General features: G+C 51.2%; 1 protein-coding gene across 1 annotated transcript in view; it reads left to right on the top strand.

The window, feature by feature from the left end:
* The window catches only part of DSCAML1 (DS cell adhesion molecule like 1), a 374,167-nt gene extending 365,893 nt beyond the window's left edge, over nt 1–8,274 (top strand). The window contains exons 28-33 of the mRNA XM_023208329.2: nt 1,978–2,008; nt 2,192–2,310; nt 2,945–3,097; nt 3,715–3,909; nt 4,709–5,020; nt 7,243–8,274. Of these exons, the coding sequence (XP_023064097.2) occupies nt 1,978–2,008; nt 2,192–2,310; nt 2,945–3,097; nt 3,715–3,909; nt 4,709–5,020; nt 7,243–7,718 (1,286 nt within the window). The 3' untranslated portion in view covers nt 7,719–8,274. The remainder of the gene's footprint in view (nt 1–1,977; nt 2,009–2,191; nt 2,311–2,944; nt 3,098–3,714; nt 3,910–4,708; nt 5,021–7,242) is intronic.
* The last annotated feature ends 10,358 nt before the right edge of the window (nt 8,275–18,632 follow it).

Below are 18,632 nucleotides of genomic sequence, written 5' to 3'. Positions count from 1 at the left end.
TCCTCCTCTATGCCCCCAAGACTTTGTGCCTGCCCCAATCAGGGCTAATATTTAGAGGTACACACTGGTTAAAGCCATGTTGGTTGTTAAATATTTAAACATTTCCATGTTGGTTGGTAAACAGATGTTGCTCCTTTCCACACTGGATGCTCCATCCCCTCTCACGGGATCCCTGCAACTTTCCTAGGACCCATCCACTAAAGAATAGACCTGCAGGTAGCCTCTAGTACAATGCTCAGTTCTAACTGGGCAGTTTCTGCACCATGTCAGGTGTTAAATATTTTGAATATTATCCCCTTTTTCCATTACCTGATGCCACAGTCTACTGTGAATGGGTCTGATTTACCTCAATTTTCCCATGGCCTAATACAGTGTCTGGCACCTACTAGTTGCTTCATAAATACGCTTTCACTTATTTGGAAAACTTTTATTGAGTCTGCTTCATCATAGATATTGCAAGACTATAGAGATCAATAAAGAACAGCAAAGCCATACTCTTACAGAGTTTATCATCTAATGTGAGAAGCCAGGAGACAATAGTAGCACAGAAGAGGGAATGATTAATGCTCCCTATTGTGTTCAGGAATTGGGTAAATGGATGAACAGATGGTTCAATGGATGGTTGCTGATTGGATGGATGGATGGATGGATGGATGGATGGATGGATGGATGGATGACTGGGTGGATAATCGAATGACTAGATGGGTGAGTATTTACATGGTTGGATGGTTGAATGGATCACTGAAAAAATGGTTGAATGGAAGGATGTATAGATGGAAGGATGGTTGGATGGCTGAATAGATGGCTGGGTGTAAGGATGGTTGAATAAAAGGTTGAATTAATAGATGGGTGGATAGATTGTTGAATGGCTAGATAATGATTATATGAATAGTTGAATAGACGGGTAGATGACTGAACAGATGCTTGGATGGACGGATGACTATTCTGATAGATCGATGGATGACAAGGTGGATGGATGGCTGGATGGAAAAACAATTGGAATTGTGGGATGATTGGGTGAATGGTTAAAGGAGTGGTTGGATGGAAGATTTAATATATAAGAATGATTGAATGGATGTTGAACGCATGGGTGGATGGCTGAATGGATTACTGGTTGAATCAATGGGTAGATGGATGGACAGATAGATGGATGGTTGAATAGGTGGATGATGAATTAATGGTTGGTTGGATGGATGAATGGATAATTGGATGGTAGATGGTTAGATGGATGGATGGCTAGATCAATGAATGAATGGATGGATGGATGGATCAATGGATGGGTGAATGGATAGCTAGATAATTGGATGGTTGGATGCATGCATACAACTATTGGGATTTATTCTGACAGCTCATTCTCAGGTATCAGGGGTCTAATAAATTAAGCAGGCCCTTTAATTCTCTTTTCCAAATTCCTAACCTGAGAGTCCTGATCCTATTCAGGGCTCCTCTGAGACAAAGCAGGGGCCTCAAAATCCATCCATGGACTTTTTGGGGACAGAGTCCCCAGAGGAGGAAGTGAAGCCTCTTGGTTGGTATGAGAGTTTAATCATCTGGGGCTTCCCATTGACCACCTCTACCACATCCTCCACTCTCTCCTCTCCCCAAGATATAACTGAGGATAAACTTTCCACCGATATCCATTTCCAGCCTGTTATGGTGTCATGTTTAAGTAGAGTCAATTCATGAAGCAGATGGGGCACTTGCTATGCCCCCTTGTGCTTTGGGAAGGATCTCTCGATTAGATAAAATCTGAAGAAAGGAAAACAGACTTGAGCCAAATCCTGAATTGGGAGCAGTGAAACTGCATCAAGTTTTAGGCTGTTTTGTAGGTCCTTACATTTCTCCTTCTGCTTCTTAGGAGACCAGCCCTGGCCCCATTTTAAGGAATTCTCCACCTTGTTTCCCATGCCTCTCCCATTGTCATCCTGTTCAAACTTCATTCTCACCCAGCCCTCCTCTCCCTCTACTGTTTTGCAGATGCAAAGAGTTTGGCAGAAATGTTGATAAGGTAGGTATCACCAAGCTGCTTCCTTTCTCCTCCCTTCTCCCCTCTCCCCTGAGGAGGACTCAGGAGCCTCGCTCTGAACTCCCAGAATAGGAGACAGGCTTCTAAGATCCCACTGTCCTGCAAAGCCCCCTCCCCCAACCCCTTATGGTTGCTGAGCCACCCACCTGGTCTTTCTCCCCACAGCAAGAACAATAGAAGCTTTGACACCCCTGTGAAAGGGCCACCCCAGGGCCCACGGCTACACATTGACATCCCCAGGGTCCAGCTGCTCATTGAGGACAAAGAAGGCATCAAGCAGCTGGGTGAGTGACAGGTGCCACAAGCTCCCTGTCATGCTGGATGTGCTTCCCCAGGCTACAATCCATGGAAGTCAAACACCCACCCTCATGGCAGTGCCCAGGGTTCTGGCAATAGCCCCATCAACCACTCAACAACCTTAGAACTCATTGTGGCTTCTCTTAAGGGCTAAGTTTCCTCCTCTGTCCAACGGAGGGAATTGCTGGCCTTTCTGTGACTCAACATTGGATAAAGCCTGGCTGTGGTGGATCATGCCTGTAATCGCAGCACTTTGGGAGCCCGAGGAGGAAGGATCACTTGAGGCCAGAAGTTCGAGACCAGCCTGAGCAACATAATGAGATCCCATTTCTACCACAAAAAAAAAATAGCCAGGCATGGTGACACATCCTGTAGTCTCAACTACTCGGGAGGCTGAGGTAGGAGGATAGTTTGAGTCCAGGAAATTGAGGTGGCTGCAGTGAGCAATGATCACAATTAAGCCTGGGCAACAGAGTGAGACTCTGTCTCAAAAAAACAAAAACAAACAAATCCACAAACAAAAAACACATTGGATAAAGACAAAGAGAAATTCAGTCACATCCAACAGAGCTTTAAAAAACAATTGTCAAGGACTCATGGTAATTGTCCTTCTTTCCCCAGGAGATGACAAGGCCACCATCCCTGTGACAGATGCTGAGTTCAGCCAAGCTGTCAACCCACAGAGTTTCTGTACTGGCGTCTCCTTGCACCACCCAGCCCTCATCCAGAGCACAGGACCCCTCATCGACATGTCTGACATCCGGCCAGGAACCAGTATGCATTATCCCCAGGGAGACAGCCATCTTCCCACCCAGGGTGCCTTGGGCATAGCGTGACACAGAGGTGGTGTTTTTTCTAAAGGGAGGAGGGAGCATAATGGAATAGAATGAAAAAATGGAAAGCACTGGAATTAGCGCTTGCAGACCTCGATTGCAGATTTACTAACTGTGACCTTGGGTCTACCACTAACTTTATCTCTCTGGGCCTGTTTCCTTACGTAGAAATTTTGAAAGTATTGGGTATTCGAGTTCTCCAAGGGTCTTTCTGTCTCTAGCACTGTGTATCTGGACATAGGAGAGAACACATCAAGGACTGTAGGGAATGAATGGACAGTCAGGAGGCAGCAGGAAAGGACATCACATTCTCCCCAAGGTGGAAGGAAAAGATGGGGTGGGTGGGGAGAATGCCCTCCACTGCCCCCACGCCTTGACTCGATTGCTCTTCTCCTCTGGGGACACGATGTGGTTAGGAAAGGCAGCATTCCCAAGGGAGCTTCTGTGGCTGCGTCTGCCTCTTCCCCTGCTCCCCCTTGCCCTTTCTGGTAAGTGCCAGCTGCCCAAGCCTGGGTGCCTTTGGTTGGAGGATGCAATTTCTTGCTTCTATCTGTGCAGATCCAGTATCCAGGAAGAATGTGAAGTCAGCCCACGGCACCCGGAACCGGTACTCAAGCCAGTGGACCCTGACCAAGTGCCAGGCCTCCACACCCGCTCGCACCCTCACCTCTGACTGGCGCACTGTGGGCTCCCAGCATGGTGTCACAGTCACTGAGAGTGACAGCTACAGCGCCAGCCTGTCCCAGGACACAGGTGTGCCTAAGGCCCTGCTGGCATCCTGAACACCTCCCCTCAGTTCCCCATCATTCACCCTCACTTTCTATTCTTCCAGCTTCTACCCACCAGCTCATGGGGCCAAGGCACAAGTCAGTTTCATGTCTAGCTGGTCAATGACCCACTGTGCGGCTGGGACAAAAACACTTGACCTCACTGACCTCTACTTGGTCAGGGAGTTAATTTTGCTTTCCCAAAAACTGTCAGAGAAACTGGTACACATGATGTTCACTGGCAAAAGGGCTGAATGTTCCAGGGGATGGTTGCTTATTTTCTTTTTTTTTGAGACGGAGTCTCGCTCTGTCGCCCAGGCTGGAGTGCAGTGGCGCAATCTCGGCTCACTGCAAGCTCCGCCTCCCGGGTTCACACCATTCTCCTGCCTCAGCCTCCCGAGTAGCTGGGACTACAGGCGCCCACCACCTCGCCTGGCTAGGTTTTTTGTATTTTTTAGTAGAGAGGGGTTTCACCGTGTTAGCCAGGATGGTCTCGATCTCCTGACCTCGTGATCCGCCCGTCTCGGCCTCCCAAAGTGCTGGGATTACAGGCTTGAGCCACCACGCTCGGCCGCTTATATTCAAGAATGAAAGATGTTCTGCCCTTCATGAGTCAAAGTTCCTACTTCTGCCACCACTGCCACCTTCACGGGATCTTCTCAGCCTGGTATCCTCCATGACCAGACTTCCAGACGGCTGCTGAGGTTACGGGCAGGGGAAGTGCTCAGTCAGTCTCACTTATACCCTTCTCCCCATAACCCACTCCTTTCCTCTTAACTTCCCAGACAAAGGAAGGAACAGCATGGTGTCCACTGAGAGCGCCTCTTCCACCTACGAGGAGCTGGCCCGGGCCTACGAACATGCCAAGCTAGAGGAGCAGCTGCAGCACGCCAAGTTTGAGATCACCGAGTGCTTCATCTCTGACAGTTCCTCTGACCAGATGACCACAGGCACCAACGAGAACGCCGACAGCATGACGTCCATGAGCACACCCTCAGAGCCTGGCATCTGCCGCTTTACCGCCTCACCACCCAAGCCCCAGGATGCGGACCGGGGCAAAAACGTGGCTGTGCCCATCCCTCACCGGGCCAACAAGAGTGAGTGCTCAGACCACCTCCCAGGCAGTGCCCCCTGCCTCCTGGCCCCAGCCCCATGAGCCCTGGCTAGATCTAGTCCTACCAGTACCAGGATCCTGCCAGCCCAGCTTCGCTTCTTGGCGGTGCAGGGTGGTACCAACAGCAAGGACTTAGGAGCAAGGAAGGTCAGGGCCCACATCCTGGCTCAACCTCTTCCTGTGTCTGTGGCCTTGGATAAGCCATTTAACCTCTGTGGCCTTAAGTTTCTCATTTGTAAAATGCCAATGATAGTATCTACATTGCATTGTTGTGATGGGTATTAGAAATGATATACATCGGCTGGGCGCGGTGGCTCAAGCCTGCAATCCCAGCACTTTGGGAGGCCGAGACGGGTGGATCACGAGGACAGGAGATCCAGACCATCCTGGCTAACGTGGTGAAACCCCGTCTCTACTAAAAAATACAAAAAACTAGCCGGGCGAGGTCGCGGGCGCCTATAGTCCCAGCTACTTGGGAGGCTGAGGCAGGAGAATGGCATAAACCCGGGAGGCGGAGCTTGCAACGAGCAGAGATCGGCCACTGCACTCCAGCCTGGGCGACAGAGCGAGACTCCGTCTCAAAAAAAAAAAAAAAAAGAAAAAAAAGAAATTATATACATCCCCAGCATGTCATAAGGGCTCATTCATTCAGTAGTGAGCATCCCCTTTATCTGAAGCTGTGCCAGGATGGAAACAGATCCCTTCAGGGTTAGCTGCCCAAGGGTCTCTGGTCTCGATGCTGTTTGAATTTAATCCAGACCCAAACGATCAATCCTGGCAGCTCCGCCCACCATGGTCCTACCTCTTAGTAGGCAGTGACCTGGCCTGGCTGGGAACCACCTGACCCCAGGGGCCTGACCAGAGCATATGCTCTTAGAGGCTGGCAGGGCAGGGCTAGGATGACCAGGGGGAGTCTATCAGCAGATGCTGGGGTCACAGCATGCAAAGACCAGACTATCAAACAATGCAGTCTGGTCTGCTTAGCACTGGCCATGCTAACTGAGGCAGGGGGTGGGGCTCTCTGGGTCATGGAAAGAAGAGCCTGGAGCAATGGAAAGACTTTGGAGACTGTGGCCCTGAATGACACCCCCACCCCTTTTGGCTGAGCAAATTTAAGCAAATGATTTAATCTCTCTGAACCTCAGTTTCCTCACTTGTAAAGTGCAGGCAGGTATTAACCAATCCTGGGGGCTGTCGTGAGGATTCAGTAAGAAAATCTAAGGAAAGTGCCTGGCCCAGCTCCCCTGGAGGAACAGGCCCATTTGCAAGCAGGGTAACCATGGAGCACGGGGGGGTCAGGCAACAGAGGTCTTAGAAGCATGTCACATGGGGGCAGTTTAAGAAATTACGAGGTTGGGTGCGGCGGCTCACGCCTATAACCCTAGCACTTTGGGAGGCCAAGGCAGGCTGAGCACCTGAGGTCAGGAGTTCTAGACCAGCCTGGCCAACATGGCAAAACCCCATCTCTACCAAAAGATACAGAAATTAGCTGGGCGTGGTGGCACATGCCTGTAATCCTAGCTACTCAGGAAGCGGAGGTTGCAGTCAGCTGAGATCGTGCCGCTGCACTCCAGCCTGGACGACAGAGCGACACTCTGTCTCAAAAAAAAAAAAAAATTAGGAACTTTTCACCTGGAGAAGAGGCGACCAAGTGGGAGGAGAGAGGACATGTAGCTGACTTCAAACATCTGGAAGGCTGCCATGGGAAAGAGGGGGACGCCTTACTCTGTGAGACCTCAGAGGATAGAACCAGGCTCCATGGTGGGGAGGCGACAGGGAAGGATATTCCTTTCCTCCTCAGGGTAAAGAAAAGCTTTCCACGAGCCAGAGCCGTTAGGACATCCTTATCCTTAGCAGTAGTGAGCTCTCCACTGCCGGAAGCCGACCAGCCTCTAGTGACCATTGAACAACAAGCATCCATGTACTAGGCAGCTGTTATCTGCACCAGCCACTGTAGCAAAGCACTTTACCTACCTCATCTCATTCGCCTCTCACAATAAGCCTGTGGGGAAGTAAGATCATCCCCATTTCACAGATAAGGAAACGAAGGCTCAGAAAGGCCAAGTACCCCACCTTTCCGCTACTCTTTATTGCCCCCCAGTGGAGGGGCCCCTATGCCAGATCAGAGAGAAGACTGGGGGCAGGCGATGGGGTGAGGGCTGAATGAGCCTCTGCCTCTAACATCCTCTTCCTCTGTGATTCCAGGTGACTACTGCAACCTGCCCCTGTATGCCAAGTCAGAGGCCTTCTTTCGAAAGGCAGATGGACGTGAGCCCTGCCCCGTGGTCCCACCCCGTGAGGCCTCCATCCGGAACCTGGCTCGAACCTACCACACCCAGGCTCGCCACCTGACCCTGGACCCTGCCAGCAAGCCCTTGGGCCTCCCCCACCCAGGGGCCCCCGCTGCCGCCTCCACAGCCACCTTACCTCAGAGGACTCTGGCCATGCCAGCACCCCCAGCCGGCACAGCACCCCCAGCCCCCGGCCCCACCCCGGCTGAGCCCCCCACTGCCCCCAGTGCTGCCCCTCCGGCCCCCAGCACCGAGCCTCCACGAGCCGGGGGTCCACACACCAAAATGGGGGGCTCCAGGGACTCGCTTCTCGAGATGAGCACGTCGGGGGTAGGGAGGTCTCAGAAGCAGGGGGCCGGGGCCTACTCCAAATCCTACACCCTGGTGTAGCGCTGGCAGGAAGAGCAGCCCACGCCTGGACCGTGCCGCGCCGCAGCCCCACATGCCAGCTCGGCTGTTTTTCTGCATTATTTATATTCAAATGACAGACAAAAACCAACCAACGACAAAACAAAAACCCCCAATCATGAACGCCTGTACATAGAACTCTTTTGTACAAATGAAACTATTTTCTTCTTCTCCATGAAGCCAGGGCACAAAGAATTTGACACTACAAGTCAAATCCCCCACCCCACAAAATATGTGTGGAGATATATATACATATGTAGACAGATAGGAACGCGTCCACAAGCTATATATCTATATATTTCTCTCACCCTATTTTGAGACAGAGGCACAAAGACTCAGCAATTTTTTTCCTTCCTCCTCACCCTCCCCCAATCTAGGTGGTTTTGACAAAGACCAAAATCCCAACTCAGAGACACTGCATGCGATTTTACTGTTCCAAGAAAACCAGGAGTTGCTTCAATTTGCAGATGCTTATGTGTTAATACCTTTTTCTATGAAAAAAGACCCAGCGCCGTGTGCAATAAAGGTTATGTTTCTATGTGGTGGCTTTTTCCCATCTGGCGAGGGCCAGCGGGGAGGGAGGAGAGACCCCGATCCCAGGCCGTCTGTCTCTCATAAAGAGACTTTGTGAGAAGCCTGGGCTTTGGCTCAGTGCTTTAAGACTTTTAAAGGCTTGCAATTCGCCAAGGTGCCTCCTCTTCTGTTCTCAGAGCTGTCCTGGGCCTGCAAGGGGAGCTAGGTCGGTGGCTTCGTGCAAACTCCTAAACCCCTCTGACCCACAGTGTCCTTACCTGTAAACAGAGGGAAGCTTGTAGCAGATGGAATGAGGCAACCTTGGGCTCACCAAGCACTGGGGAGCCTGGGATAGGGGAGGGGTTGCCTACTGGCTTCTCTCCTCCAAGAGGGTGCAGGGTAGCCAGGAGGCCAGGACTGTACAAGATCACTAGCCCATAGTTGTGGGAGAGGTGCCTACTGGGAGCTGGGAAGAAGAGATTATCTATAGCTGGGGCACCAAGCCAAGGCCTACAGTTCTGGGCTGACTGTTAGGACCAGATGAGATCAGAGGGAGAAGGAGAGAAGTCGTCGGAGGTCTGAGGAGTGAGAAAAGCTCATGGAGGAGAGGGAATGGAGCTCAGCCAAAGAGAACCAAGTCAGCACACCAGGTACCTCACCTGGCTCCCAAGGAGTCAGCCAAGTGGAAGAAAAGGCGTCCACACGGAGGAGCAGGCAAGGTGCTGTGGGTGAGCAGAGGCCCGGTTTCTGATGAGAGGGTCCAGAGGGCATCACAGGAGGTGGCAGGTGAGATGGACCTCCAGGGACTTGAAGGTTTGGAGAGGCAGAAGCAGGTGACTGGCCCTGGGTGAAAAGGAAGTGCACCTAAGAAGTGCACAGGGGGCTCCTGAGTTGAGCGCTGCAATTGAGGCTAAGCTGTGGATCAGGAGCCTGGAAGGAAGGTGAGTCTGGAACCCGCTGCTCCCCAGCAGCGGAGAGGGGGAACTGGGAAGGGCTGGAGAGGGAGGCAGGAGTTTGTGCGTGCAGGCAGCTCATACCTATCAGCCTGGGCCCCGGTGAGGCCCCACCTGGGATGCATGACCCTTCATAGAAGCATCTTCCGAATCCCACAAACGCTGAGCACAAGAGTGTGTGGGATGCAGAGGAGTCCCTCGCATGAATAGATTCCCGGGTCGGCACCGTGAGAGGGGAGGGGCAGAGATTCCGTACGCCTCGGTATTCCTAGGCTCATGAAGAAATGCTCATCTCAGCCCCCACACCCAGGGCCCAGCCAGGAGAAGCAGCTAAAGGCATCAGTTGAAAACCAAAGCTCTGCATTCGAGACACCTGGTGACAGCCCAGCTTCGTTCCACCTGTGGGAGGACGGAAAGCCGCCCAAGGATGCGCACGCCATCTGCAGGTCGCCTCCAGAACTGCAAGCACAATGATCAAAACTGAGCGGTCTGCATAGAATGCCTTCCAACCCCACCTCCCCTGCACACCAGACGTTGGGCAAACAAACACGAATCAGAGCCAACTCCAACCAGCAAGAGGGAGTGAAAAACTCCTCAGAGGCTAAAGGCGCAGAAGATGGAACCAGCCTAAGGGCTACCTTAGAAGGGGGACGGTGTCAGGAAAATACGGACCCCGATACTAGGTGCCAGGTGCTGCTTGTAATCTCATTGCAGACTTGGGAGAAAGGTATCACGATTACCACCTGACAGGTGAGAAGGTTAGAGGAGCTAGAAGAGATGGGAATGAGATTAAATTCATGAGCGTCCAATTCCTTAACTACTGAGCCATACTACCTGCTGCTCCACTGTTCAAAGATGGAGTTTCAGTTCTTCCCCGAGGATGTTGCCAGGGAAAGAGTCCGCCAGGCCCAGGGAGCAAGCTGGACGTACGGGCAGTAAAACAGTTGATGTGACGCTATCAGTAAACAGTTCAGGCAGGTGACCCAATATGCAGCACAGGATGGGTTAAGGGCTCCGAAGTACTTCATCCTGGTGAAGGGCAGTGGTGGAAAGGGTGGAATTGAGCTCTGGGGAGCTGCTGGAGGCCTGGGACCTGAGGTGGACTCTGTAAGATGAGAAGGATTTGGAAAGGCAACAGAAGAGTAAGATGTGGGTCAGTTTAGCTTGTATTCCACTGGGCTAGGCCCCTTATTATAAAGCACAAAGTCTAGAAATTCAGACATACTTGAACAAAATCCACACGATTCTATTTGCTAATAATCTCTAACTTCAATAAGTTTTGCAGGGTTTTTTGTTTTGTTTTGTTTTGTTTTTTGAGACAGCATCTCACTCTGTCACCCAGGCTGGAGTGCAGTGGTGTGATCACGGCTCACTGCAGCCTCAACCTTTCTGGCTCAAGTGATCTTCCTGCCTCAGCCCCTCGAGTAACAGGGACTACAGGCACATGCCACAATGCTTGGCTAATTTTTGTAATTTTTTTTTTTTTTTTTGTAGAGACAGGGTTTCACCATGTTGCCCAGGCTGGTCTCGAACTCCTGGACTCAAGCAATCCTCCCGCCTCGGCCTCCCAAACTGCTGTGATTACAGGTGTGAGCCACTGGGCCAGGCCCTTGATATGTTTTTTAGCTAAACTACAAGCCTGCCTGTCTGATCCACACCCAGAAGCTAATTCACAAATCAGTGGCACTCCTGCTCCTCATTCATCCCCAGCTCATCCTCATTGAAATCTATGTATCTGGAGTGGTCATCTTACACATTCACTTGCTCCTTTCCAGACCTCCACTTTGTCTACCATGCACAAGATGACCATCTGCCCTCGAGAGCCTTGATACTCCACGTGTGGTTCACAGGCCAGTGGCACCAGCATCACCGTCACCTAGGAGCTTGTTACAAATGCAAAATATCGGGCCTCACCCCAGAACCACTGAATCAGACGCTGCACTTCAGCACAATCCCCAGGGGACTCATATGCACATCAACGTTTGAGAAGCCCTCCTCTAGAAGACCTTCAGAGAGATGACCTCTTGTTCCTCCATTCTGCCAACAACCAGAGCTAGACTAGTGGCTCTCAAACTTAGGTGCACATCAGATTCACCTGAGGAGCTTGTTCAACAATACAGAAGCCAGCTCTCCCCAGCCCTAACAGGATAGGAATTTGTTGGTAGGTAGCCTAGGCATTTTTTTTTTTTTTTTTTTTTTTTTTTTTGAGACAGGGTCTTGCCTTGTAGCCCAAGCTGGAGTGCAGTGATGCTATCACGGCTCACTGCAGCCTCCACCTCCCCGACTCAGGTGATCCTCCCTCCTCAGCCTCTCGAGTATCTGGGACTATAGGCACTTGCCACCACACCTGGCTAGTTTTTGTATTTTTAGTAGAGAAGGGGTTTCACCATGTTGCCCAGGCAGGTCTTGAACTCCTAAGCTCAAGCAGTCGCCCACCTCGGCCTCCCAAAGTGCTAGGATTACAGGCATGAGCCACTGCACCTGACCAACATTTCTATTTTTATGGTGATAAAAGATACATAATATAAAATTCGCCATTTTAACCATTTTAAAATGTACAATTCAGCAGCACTAAGTACATTCACCTTGTTGTAAATCACCACTATCCACTTCCAGAAATTTCTCATCATTCCAAAAAGAAACTTTGTACCCATTCATCAATAACTCCCCAGTTTCCTCTCTCTCGGCACCTGGCAACCACCGTTCTATTTTCTGTCTGTATGAATCTGCCTATTCTGGGTACCTTGTATACGTGGAATCATACAATATGTGTCCTTTGGGTTCTGGCTTATTTCACTTAGCATCATGTCTTCGAGCTCCACCCATGTTGCAGCATGTGTCAGAATTTCATTCCTGTTTGGGGGTATTCCATTATTTACCACATGTTGCTTCTCCATTCCTCTCCCGGTGGCCACGTGAGTTGCTTCTACCTCTCAGCTGTTGTGAATAATGCTGCTGTGAACACAGGTGTACAAGGATCTGTTTGAGCCCCTCTTTTCAATTCTTTTGGGAATATAGCCAGGCCTAGAACTGCTGAATCACACTCTCATTCTATATCTTACTTTTTGAGGAACCAACAAACTTTTCCACTAGGCATCTGTATTTTTTTTTTTTTTTTAATTTTTATTTTTTGAGACCAAGTCTCAATCTGTAACCCGGGCTGGAGTGCAGTGGCATGATCTCGGCTCACTGCAACCTCCACCTCCCAGGTTCAAGCAATTCTCCTGCCTCAGTCTCCCGAGTAGCTGGGATTACAGGCACGTGCCACCACGCCCAGCTAATTTTTGTAGTTTTAGTAGAGACGGGGGTTTCACCATGTTGGCCAGGCTGGTCTTGAACTCCTGACCTTGTGGCATCTGTGTTTTTAACAAGCAAAATGATAATCAAGCATGTGTTCATTCACCAAATACCCTGAAGCACTTCCAATGATCTGGCACTGATCTGGACGCTAGAGATGCAATAAGCCCTGCGGGTCTCTTCCTGCACTCAAAGGCTCACTCCCTGGAGTGTGCGCAAACTGGCGGAGGCGGAAGGAGGGAAGCCTGGATCAGGGAACAGCAGGGATGGTTAGCTGTCTGCCGAAGCCTCGTGATCCCTCCACAGTGCACAGTTGTTGCGGGGAAGTCGCTTCCCAACCCGTGACTACAGTTCCAGGCCCCCGATTCCCAGAGAAGGCCATGAGACTGAGCTCTGACCAGCTTCCGGAATGTGGCATAAGTGATACACGCTACTTTCCGGCCCAGCTCATGAAAACTTCCCTGGCCACCCTCTGCTCTCTCCAACTGGAAGTCAATGCCCAAGGTGAACTTGGAAGCCACTTATTGAAGATGGTAGATCCTCTATCACCCTGGCTTATATATCTGTGTAGAGCAGAGGCCCTTCTATCCCCTTCAATGCCAACTGGACTTTATGTGAGCAAGAAATAAACTTGCATTAAGCACCGATATTTTGGAGTTTATTTTTACAACAACTAGCATCATCTTAATTTTTGCAGGAGATGAAGGGGAACTTGGATCCCCATAGAAATTCTCCCTTGATAGCTCAGGCCCAGGGCATCTTCCCACCCACCCCCCACCCGCCGAATCATGTCACCTCCTCTTACCCTACATATTGGATTCCTATACAGGCAAAGGGTGGGAAAGGCAAAGGGAGCCGCTGCTGAGCTCAGAGAGGAGGAGGGCATCTGTGTGTCTGTAGGAGAGAAGGGTGGGAGAACCAGGCTGAGCAGGAACCCTGAGTCGGGGCTCTGTCCTTCCTCCCAGAATCCATGTCCTCTTCCGGGCAATGACAGCAATACTCTAGGCCGAAGGAGGAACAGATGCCAGCTGGATTACCCTGGAGGTGATCCATGCTTGGTTTTAGTGTCTCTAAGAATCACACAATCTCAGGACTCAGAGAGACCTTCACCACCACCCAGTCCATGCTTCCACCCAAACTGGGAATTCCTTCTGCAATCAGCAAGAGTGGTCTGGCCCTCCCGTGCACACCTCCTGATGGAGAACTCGCCACTTCCCCAGCCAGCACATCTCACCCGTGACAGCTCTGCCAGCAAAACCTGCCTCACACTAAGCTTGGGGGGCTCCAACTTCTACTCACAAGGCTCGCCGCTGCCACTCCTGGGGGCACCACAAAACAAGTCTCACCCCTTCCCAACTCAGAAGCCCTCCACAGATGGTATTTGAACATTGTCCTCAGCAGACAGGCTCCCCAAGGGCAGAGAAGGGTTCCACTGTCTCTTCCAGAGAAGGGACAGTGCCTGACTTAATGGGAGCACAGCATATGTTAGATATAGATGAACAAAGGGTAAACAGTGGGAGAAACGGGCAAGGAGTTAGGCCAGTGAAGGCCAAAATCTCCTGAAACATTGGTTCTCTCCGCATAGTGTCCCCAAGGTACAAGAAAACAATACAACGGAACACCATCATGCCTGCTGCCATTTGCTGAAAGTCTACCTGTGTCAAGCACCCTGATAACCACTTAGCACGGATACTCTCCTAGTTTTACCACTGCCCTGTAAGAAAGAGTAACTCCCATGAGAACAAAACCCAGATGGTTATGTCTCGGGGCCGTAGTGCTAGTCAAAGAACCTCAATCCACTCAGCCGCCAAAAGGAAAGTTTTAAATAAGTAATCTGCTTTTGTTTCTGTGATCCTGAAGGGGTCCGAAGAGCAGATGTAAGTGACACCCACTGACACCCTACAGGGCCTGTGCCTCCCGCATCCCCCCACACACTGCCTGCTCTTCTCCAGCCCTGCTCAACTCCACCCTCCTCTCCTCTGGGGAATGTTCTCTCGCATTCATTTCCCCCCATTTTCCATTAGGAAACAGCAACAGCTGGGTGCAGGGGAAGCCGAGGAGGTGGGAGAAACCGCAGGCAAGACAGGCCTCCTCTTTGGTGATTCGTGGGAAGGAGCTACGGATGGGAAATTAATGTGTTCGTAATTTCTGCCCTAAAGATGTATGATCTCCATTTTATTGGCTAAGAAAGAAGTCAAAGAGGTCAGGTGACTTGTACAAGGCTACTCAGCCTGCAAGAGGCATCGGCCAGGGTTTGAATTCCAAAGCCAATGCTCACCAAACCACTTGGGATCCTTTTCAGAAAGCCAGGCAGCCCCTGGAAGGCGGCATGTGTAGAGCTCCTGCTGTGTGGCGGGCACTGTGATGGAAACACTGGGGCTGTGGAGTCAATCCCGCTGCTCCCTTGCCAGCTCTGTGACCCTGGGAAAGCAGCTTCCCTCTCATGGGCCTCAATTTCCTCTTCTATGAAATGGGAGAATAACTCCCACACTGCCAGGTTGTTAAGACTGAAAGGAAATAATGAGGTTAAAAAGCTTTTAACTATGAAATGGGGATTAGACAAGATACAAACCATCCGACCAGAGGGTCAGATTCCAGGGAAGCCAGGATTTGCCTGACCTGCCCAGGTTTTGTTGTTGCTGTTGTTGTTTCTTGTTTTCTTTCTTTCTTTTTTTTTTTTTTTTTTTTTTTTTGTAGTCAGGGTTGTGCTGTTGCCCAGGCTGAAGTACAGTGGCGCAATCACGGTGCACTCAACCTGGAATTCCCGGCCTCAAGCGATCCTCCCACCTCAGCCTCCCGAGTTGCTGGGACTACAGGTGAGGAACACCATGCCCAGCTTTTGTTTGTTTGTTTATTTTCCTGCCCAGGTTCGTGTCCAGGGGAGCAGGTGGGATATGAAGGTCCCTTGCCACCCTAGAGAATCCACTGAAGGTCACCAAGAAGACTCAGTCTGTGCAGAAAGGGAAGCTCTGAAGGCCTCTGATGTCCTCAAATCCACTGTCATCAGTCCCAACCAGGAGCTGACACTTGGCCCCCAACTCCTGGGAGTCACCAGAAAGGGTGGACGACACAATGAAACGCCACCCTATCCGCACTGGGCCAATGCCTCACCTCCCCCAGGAGGCATCACCCGGATAGCAAGCTCTGTCCTAAGACTTCCTGCCTCTGTGGGTGCCATTCTTTCTCTCTTCAGCTCCACCCTTCCTGGGCCCAGTGGAGGTGGACGGCACTGTTCCAGGCATGGCCCTGCATGTCCCCAGCTGAGCCCCGCCAGCACCTTTGTGACAAGTGGCATCTCTAGCGTGTGCTCTGACTGGACGCATCCTGGCTCAGCACCTGGGCAGCCACCATCAGCCACCGCTGCGGCCAGCTGCCTCAGACCAACACCCCGTGCCAAAGCCAGGCCCCCAGCCACCGCAGGGCTCTGTCGGCAACACCAAGGGAGAGGGGACTCGGCTGGTCCCGCAAGCTTGGACTTCAAGTCTCATATTCCCACCCTCTCCCAGGCATTTCTACAGCATCTGACTCTGCCCAACACCCTGGGTCCTGCCCACCTCAGCCTCCTTCTTCCCCAGGAGGCCACGGGTCCCACGCCTCCCAGGCTCTGAGACCCCTCCATGGGGATTCAGAGACTAGAGGAGTGCACGGTGGATTTGGGGGCACCAGGGGTGTCACCGCAGCCCAGCCCAGACTCCGAGGAACCTCCCTGCTACCACGGACACTACCCTTTTCTTAAGCTCTGCCCAGGGACACCCTGAAGGCCTACAAAGGCCTTACCTCCTAAAAGGAATCCCTGCTCAGCTCAGCCCAGGTCTTTTGGAGGCATGAGATAGAGCCTTGAAGCCAGCCTAACATAATAGGTAATCCAAGAGAGTCCCACATTCACTCCCTATCTTGGCCCCTTTCCAGGCCTAGGTGCCTAAGCTACCCCAGTAGTGGCCCTACAGGGGGACGGGTCACTAGGAGAGAGAGCGGTGGAGCCTATTGTTCTCAGTCTCCAAGGTCCATGCAGTGGGTAGGCTCAAATCAAAATTTGAGCCCAAAAGACCTGAGCTCAAATTCCGACCCCCAGGCACTAGTGGAGTATCTTTGGGAAATGATCCTCTTCCTAGGCCTCAGTTTCCTTATCCGTATAATGGAGCAGAAGATACCACACACTGAGAGGCTGAATGAAATAACCGAGGACAAGTACTCTGGGTGAAGCACCTTGTAAACTACCGAGCGTTGTGGAAATGCAAGTGGAACCCTGGGAGACTGTCCTGTACTCTAACCCGGGGCACTGTCTCAAGCCTGACAGGCTCTGCTCTGCCTCCTGCCTGCCAGCCCCAGGGCCTAAACTTTCCACTTTCTTCTCTCTCTCCCTCTCACACACAACTGACCGTGAAAAGGAACACAATCCCCCAGCAAGCGTTTTCTTTGCCATCTGTCTTGTCCTCTGTGCCCAAGACTTTTGCTGTTACTCATGGGAAGTCACACAGGTTGCAGAGTCTCCATCATGGTTCCTGACTTCCCTGCCAGGGCAACAACAATACCAACAGCTCCCATTTATTGAGGCCTTACTATGTGCTGAACATGGTTCTAAGGACTTCTTGCATCCTCACAACCTCTTTATAAAGGATAATGTGGAAATCCTTGTTCGATTCATAGCCTCCCTGCTTTTAACCCTGAGAGTGAGACTCACCAAACTGTCCCTCTGCTTCTTACCTCCCAAGAACAGGTATCCCTCTCTTCAGCAGGGGCAATCAGAAATGTCTCCAATGCTCTCTGCTCTACCACACAGAGCAAAAGCCATGAGGCAGACTGACCTCTCCCATCCTAGAATTTTTAAAACTAGCAGAGCACTACCTGTACCCCTTCCTGCCAGAGCGGAGAGTGGAGCTGTGCTTCCTGGAGATGGGGGCAGCCCCCTCCCAGGCTGTGCTGCCCACCCACAAACCATTTCATCACAGACCAAAGGGCCCTCCCTGAAGAGTTAGAAGGCTGCTGGAGAGACAGTAAGGTTTCCAGGGTGGGGGCTATGGCTGAGATGACTTAATGAAACAGCAGCTCTCTCCCAGCTCCAGATCAATCATCCCAATGACCTAGACCCAGTCCCCCTATCTGATCAGAGGTCAGGGCCAGGGGGAAACAATGGACATGGATTGGGATGAAAGTGGTATGGTTCCTTCAAGAAAAATCAAAAGGGAGAGGACACTAACCAGCTGACTTGACCCAACCAAGGAAGATGGGAGGCGATCCTTCCTTCGGGGCCATCTTGTCCTAACCCTTGCCTCCAAACTGAGGCCATGGGTCCATCCCAAAGGTTATGGGCAGGAGCCTGTTCTATTGTTATGCTCTCAGGCACCAGCACCTCCACAGACACTCTGCTACCCATCAGCCTTTGCTCTATTTCAAGGAGCTCTACCCATCACCCTTTGCTCTATTTCAAGGAGTGCTACCCATCACCCTTTGCTCTATTTCAAGGAGCACTACCCATCACCCTTTGCTCTATTTCAAGGAGCGCTACCCATCACCCTTTGCTCTATTTCAAGGAGCACTACCCATCACCTTTTGCTCTATTTCAAGGAGGGCTGGGATCCCAATCCAAGCCTGAGGGTCAGAGAGAGCACAGCTGGGAGCCTCTCAACAGTCACCCTAGCCTCAGAGACCCTGGAAAGGGAGAGAAGGAACTACTGAACTCTCCAGGGAGTGTGCCTTCGTGGGGCCTGGTGGGGAAGGAGAATCAGGACCTTGAGGGCTGCTGGGCAAGAAGGAGACTCCTATACCCTCTCTAGAAGAAATGCCACTACATCTTCTGAAAGCACTGACAACAATCAGGGTGAAAAGTTTGATGGGGACAGTGTAATATGACCCCAAAACCAAGAGCTGGGGTTCTACTCCATGTAAGACATGGACTTTCTAACCCACAACGGAGCTAAGCATGCTATGGGGTGTGTGCGTGCGTCTGTGGTCATTTCCTCGCCTCCCACCTGATAGAAAATGGTGGCAGATTCTAAATGACAAAGACTCATATTTACAAATGTCTGCCATCTCCTCAACCCTAGTGTGATGTGAGCAGTGCTTATCACAGCAGGGCACCAGCACCTCTCCTTCTTTCAGGGTGGCTGTGATATGTCTCAAATAAATTAAGGCT

This window comes from Piliocolobus tephrosceles, chromosome 13 (assembly GCF_002776525.5).
Source record: "Piliocolobus tephrosceles isolate RC106 chromosome 13, ASM277652v3, whole genome shotgun sequence".
In the NCBI taxonomy this organism is placed as follows: domain Eukaryota; kingdom Metazoa; phylum Chordata; class Mammalia; order Primates; family Cercopithecidae; genus Piliocolobus; species Piliocolobus tephrosceles.
Note: the sequence above shows the minus strand (reverse complement) of the source record. Positions and strands in the feature narration are given on the sequence as shown.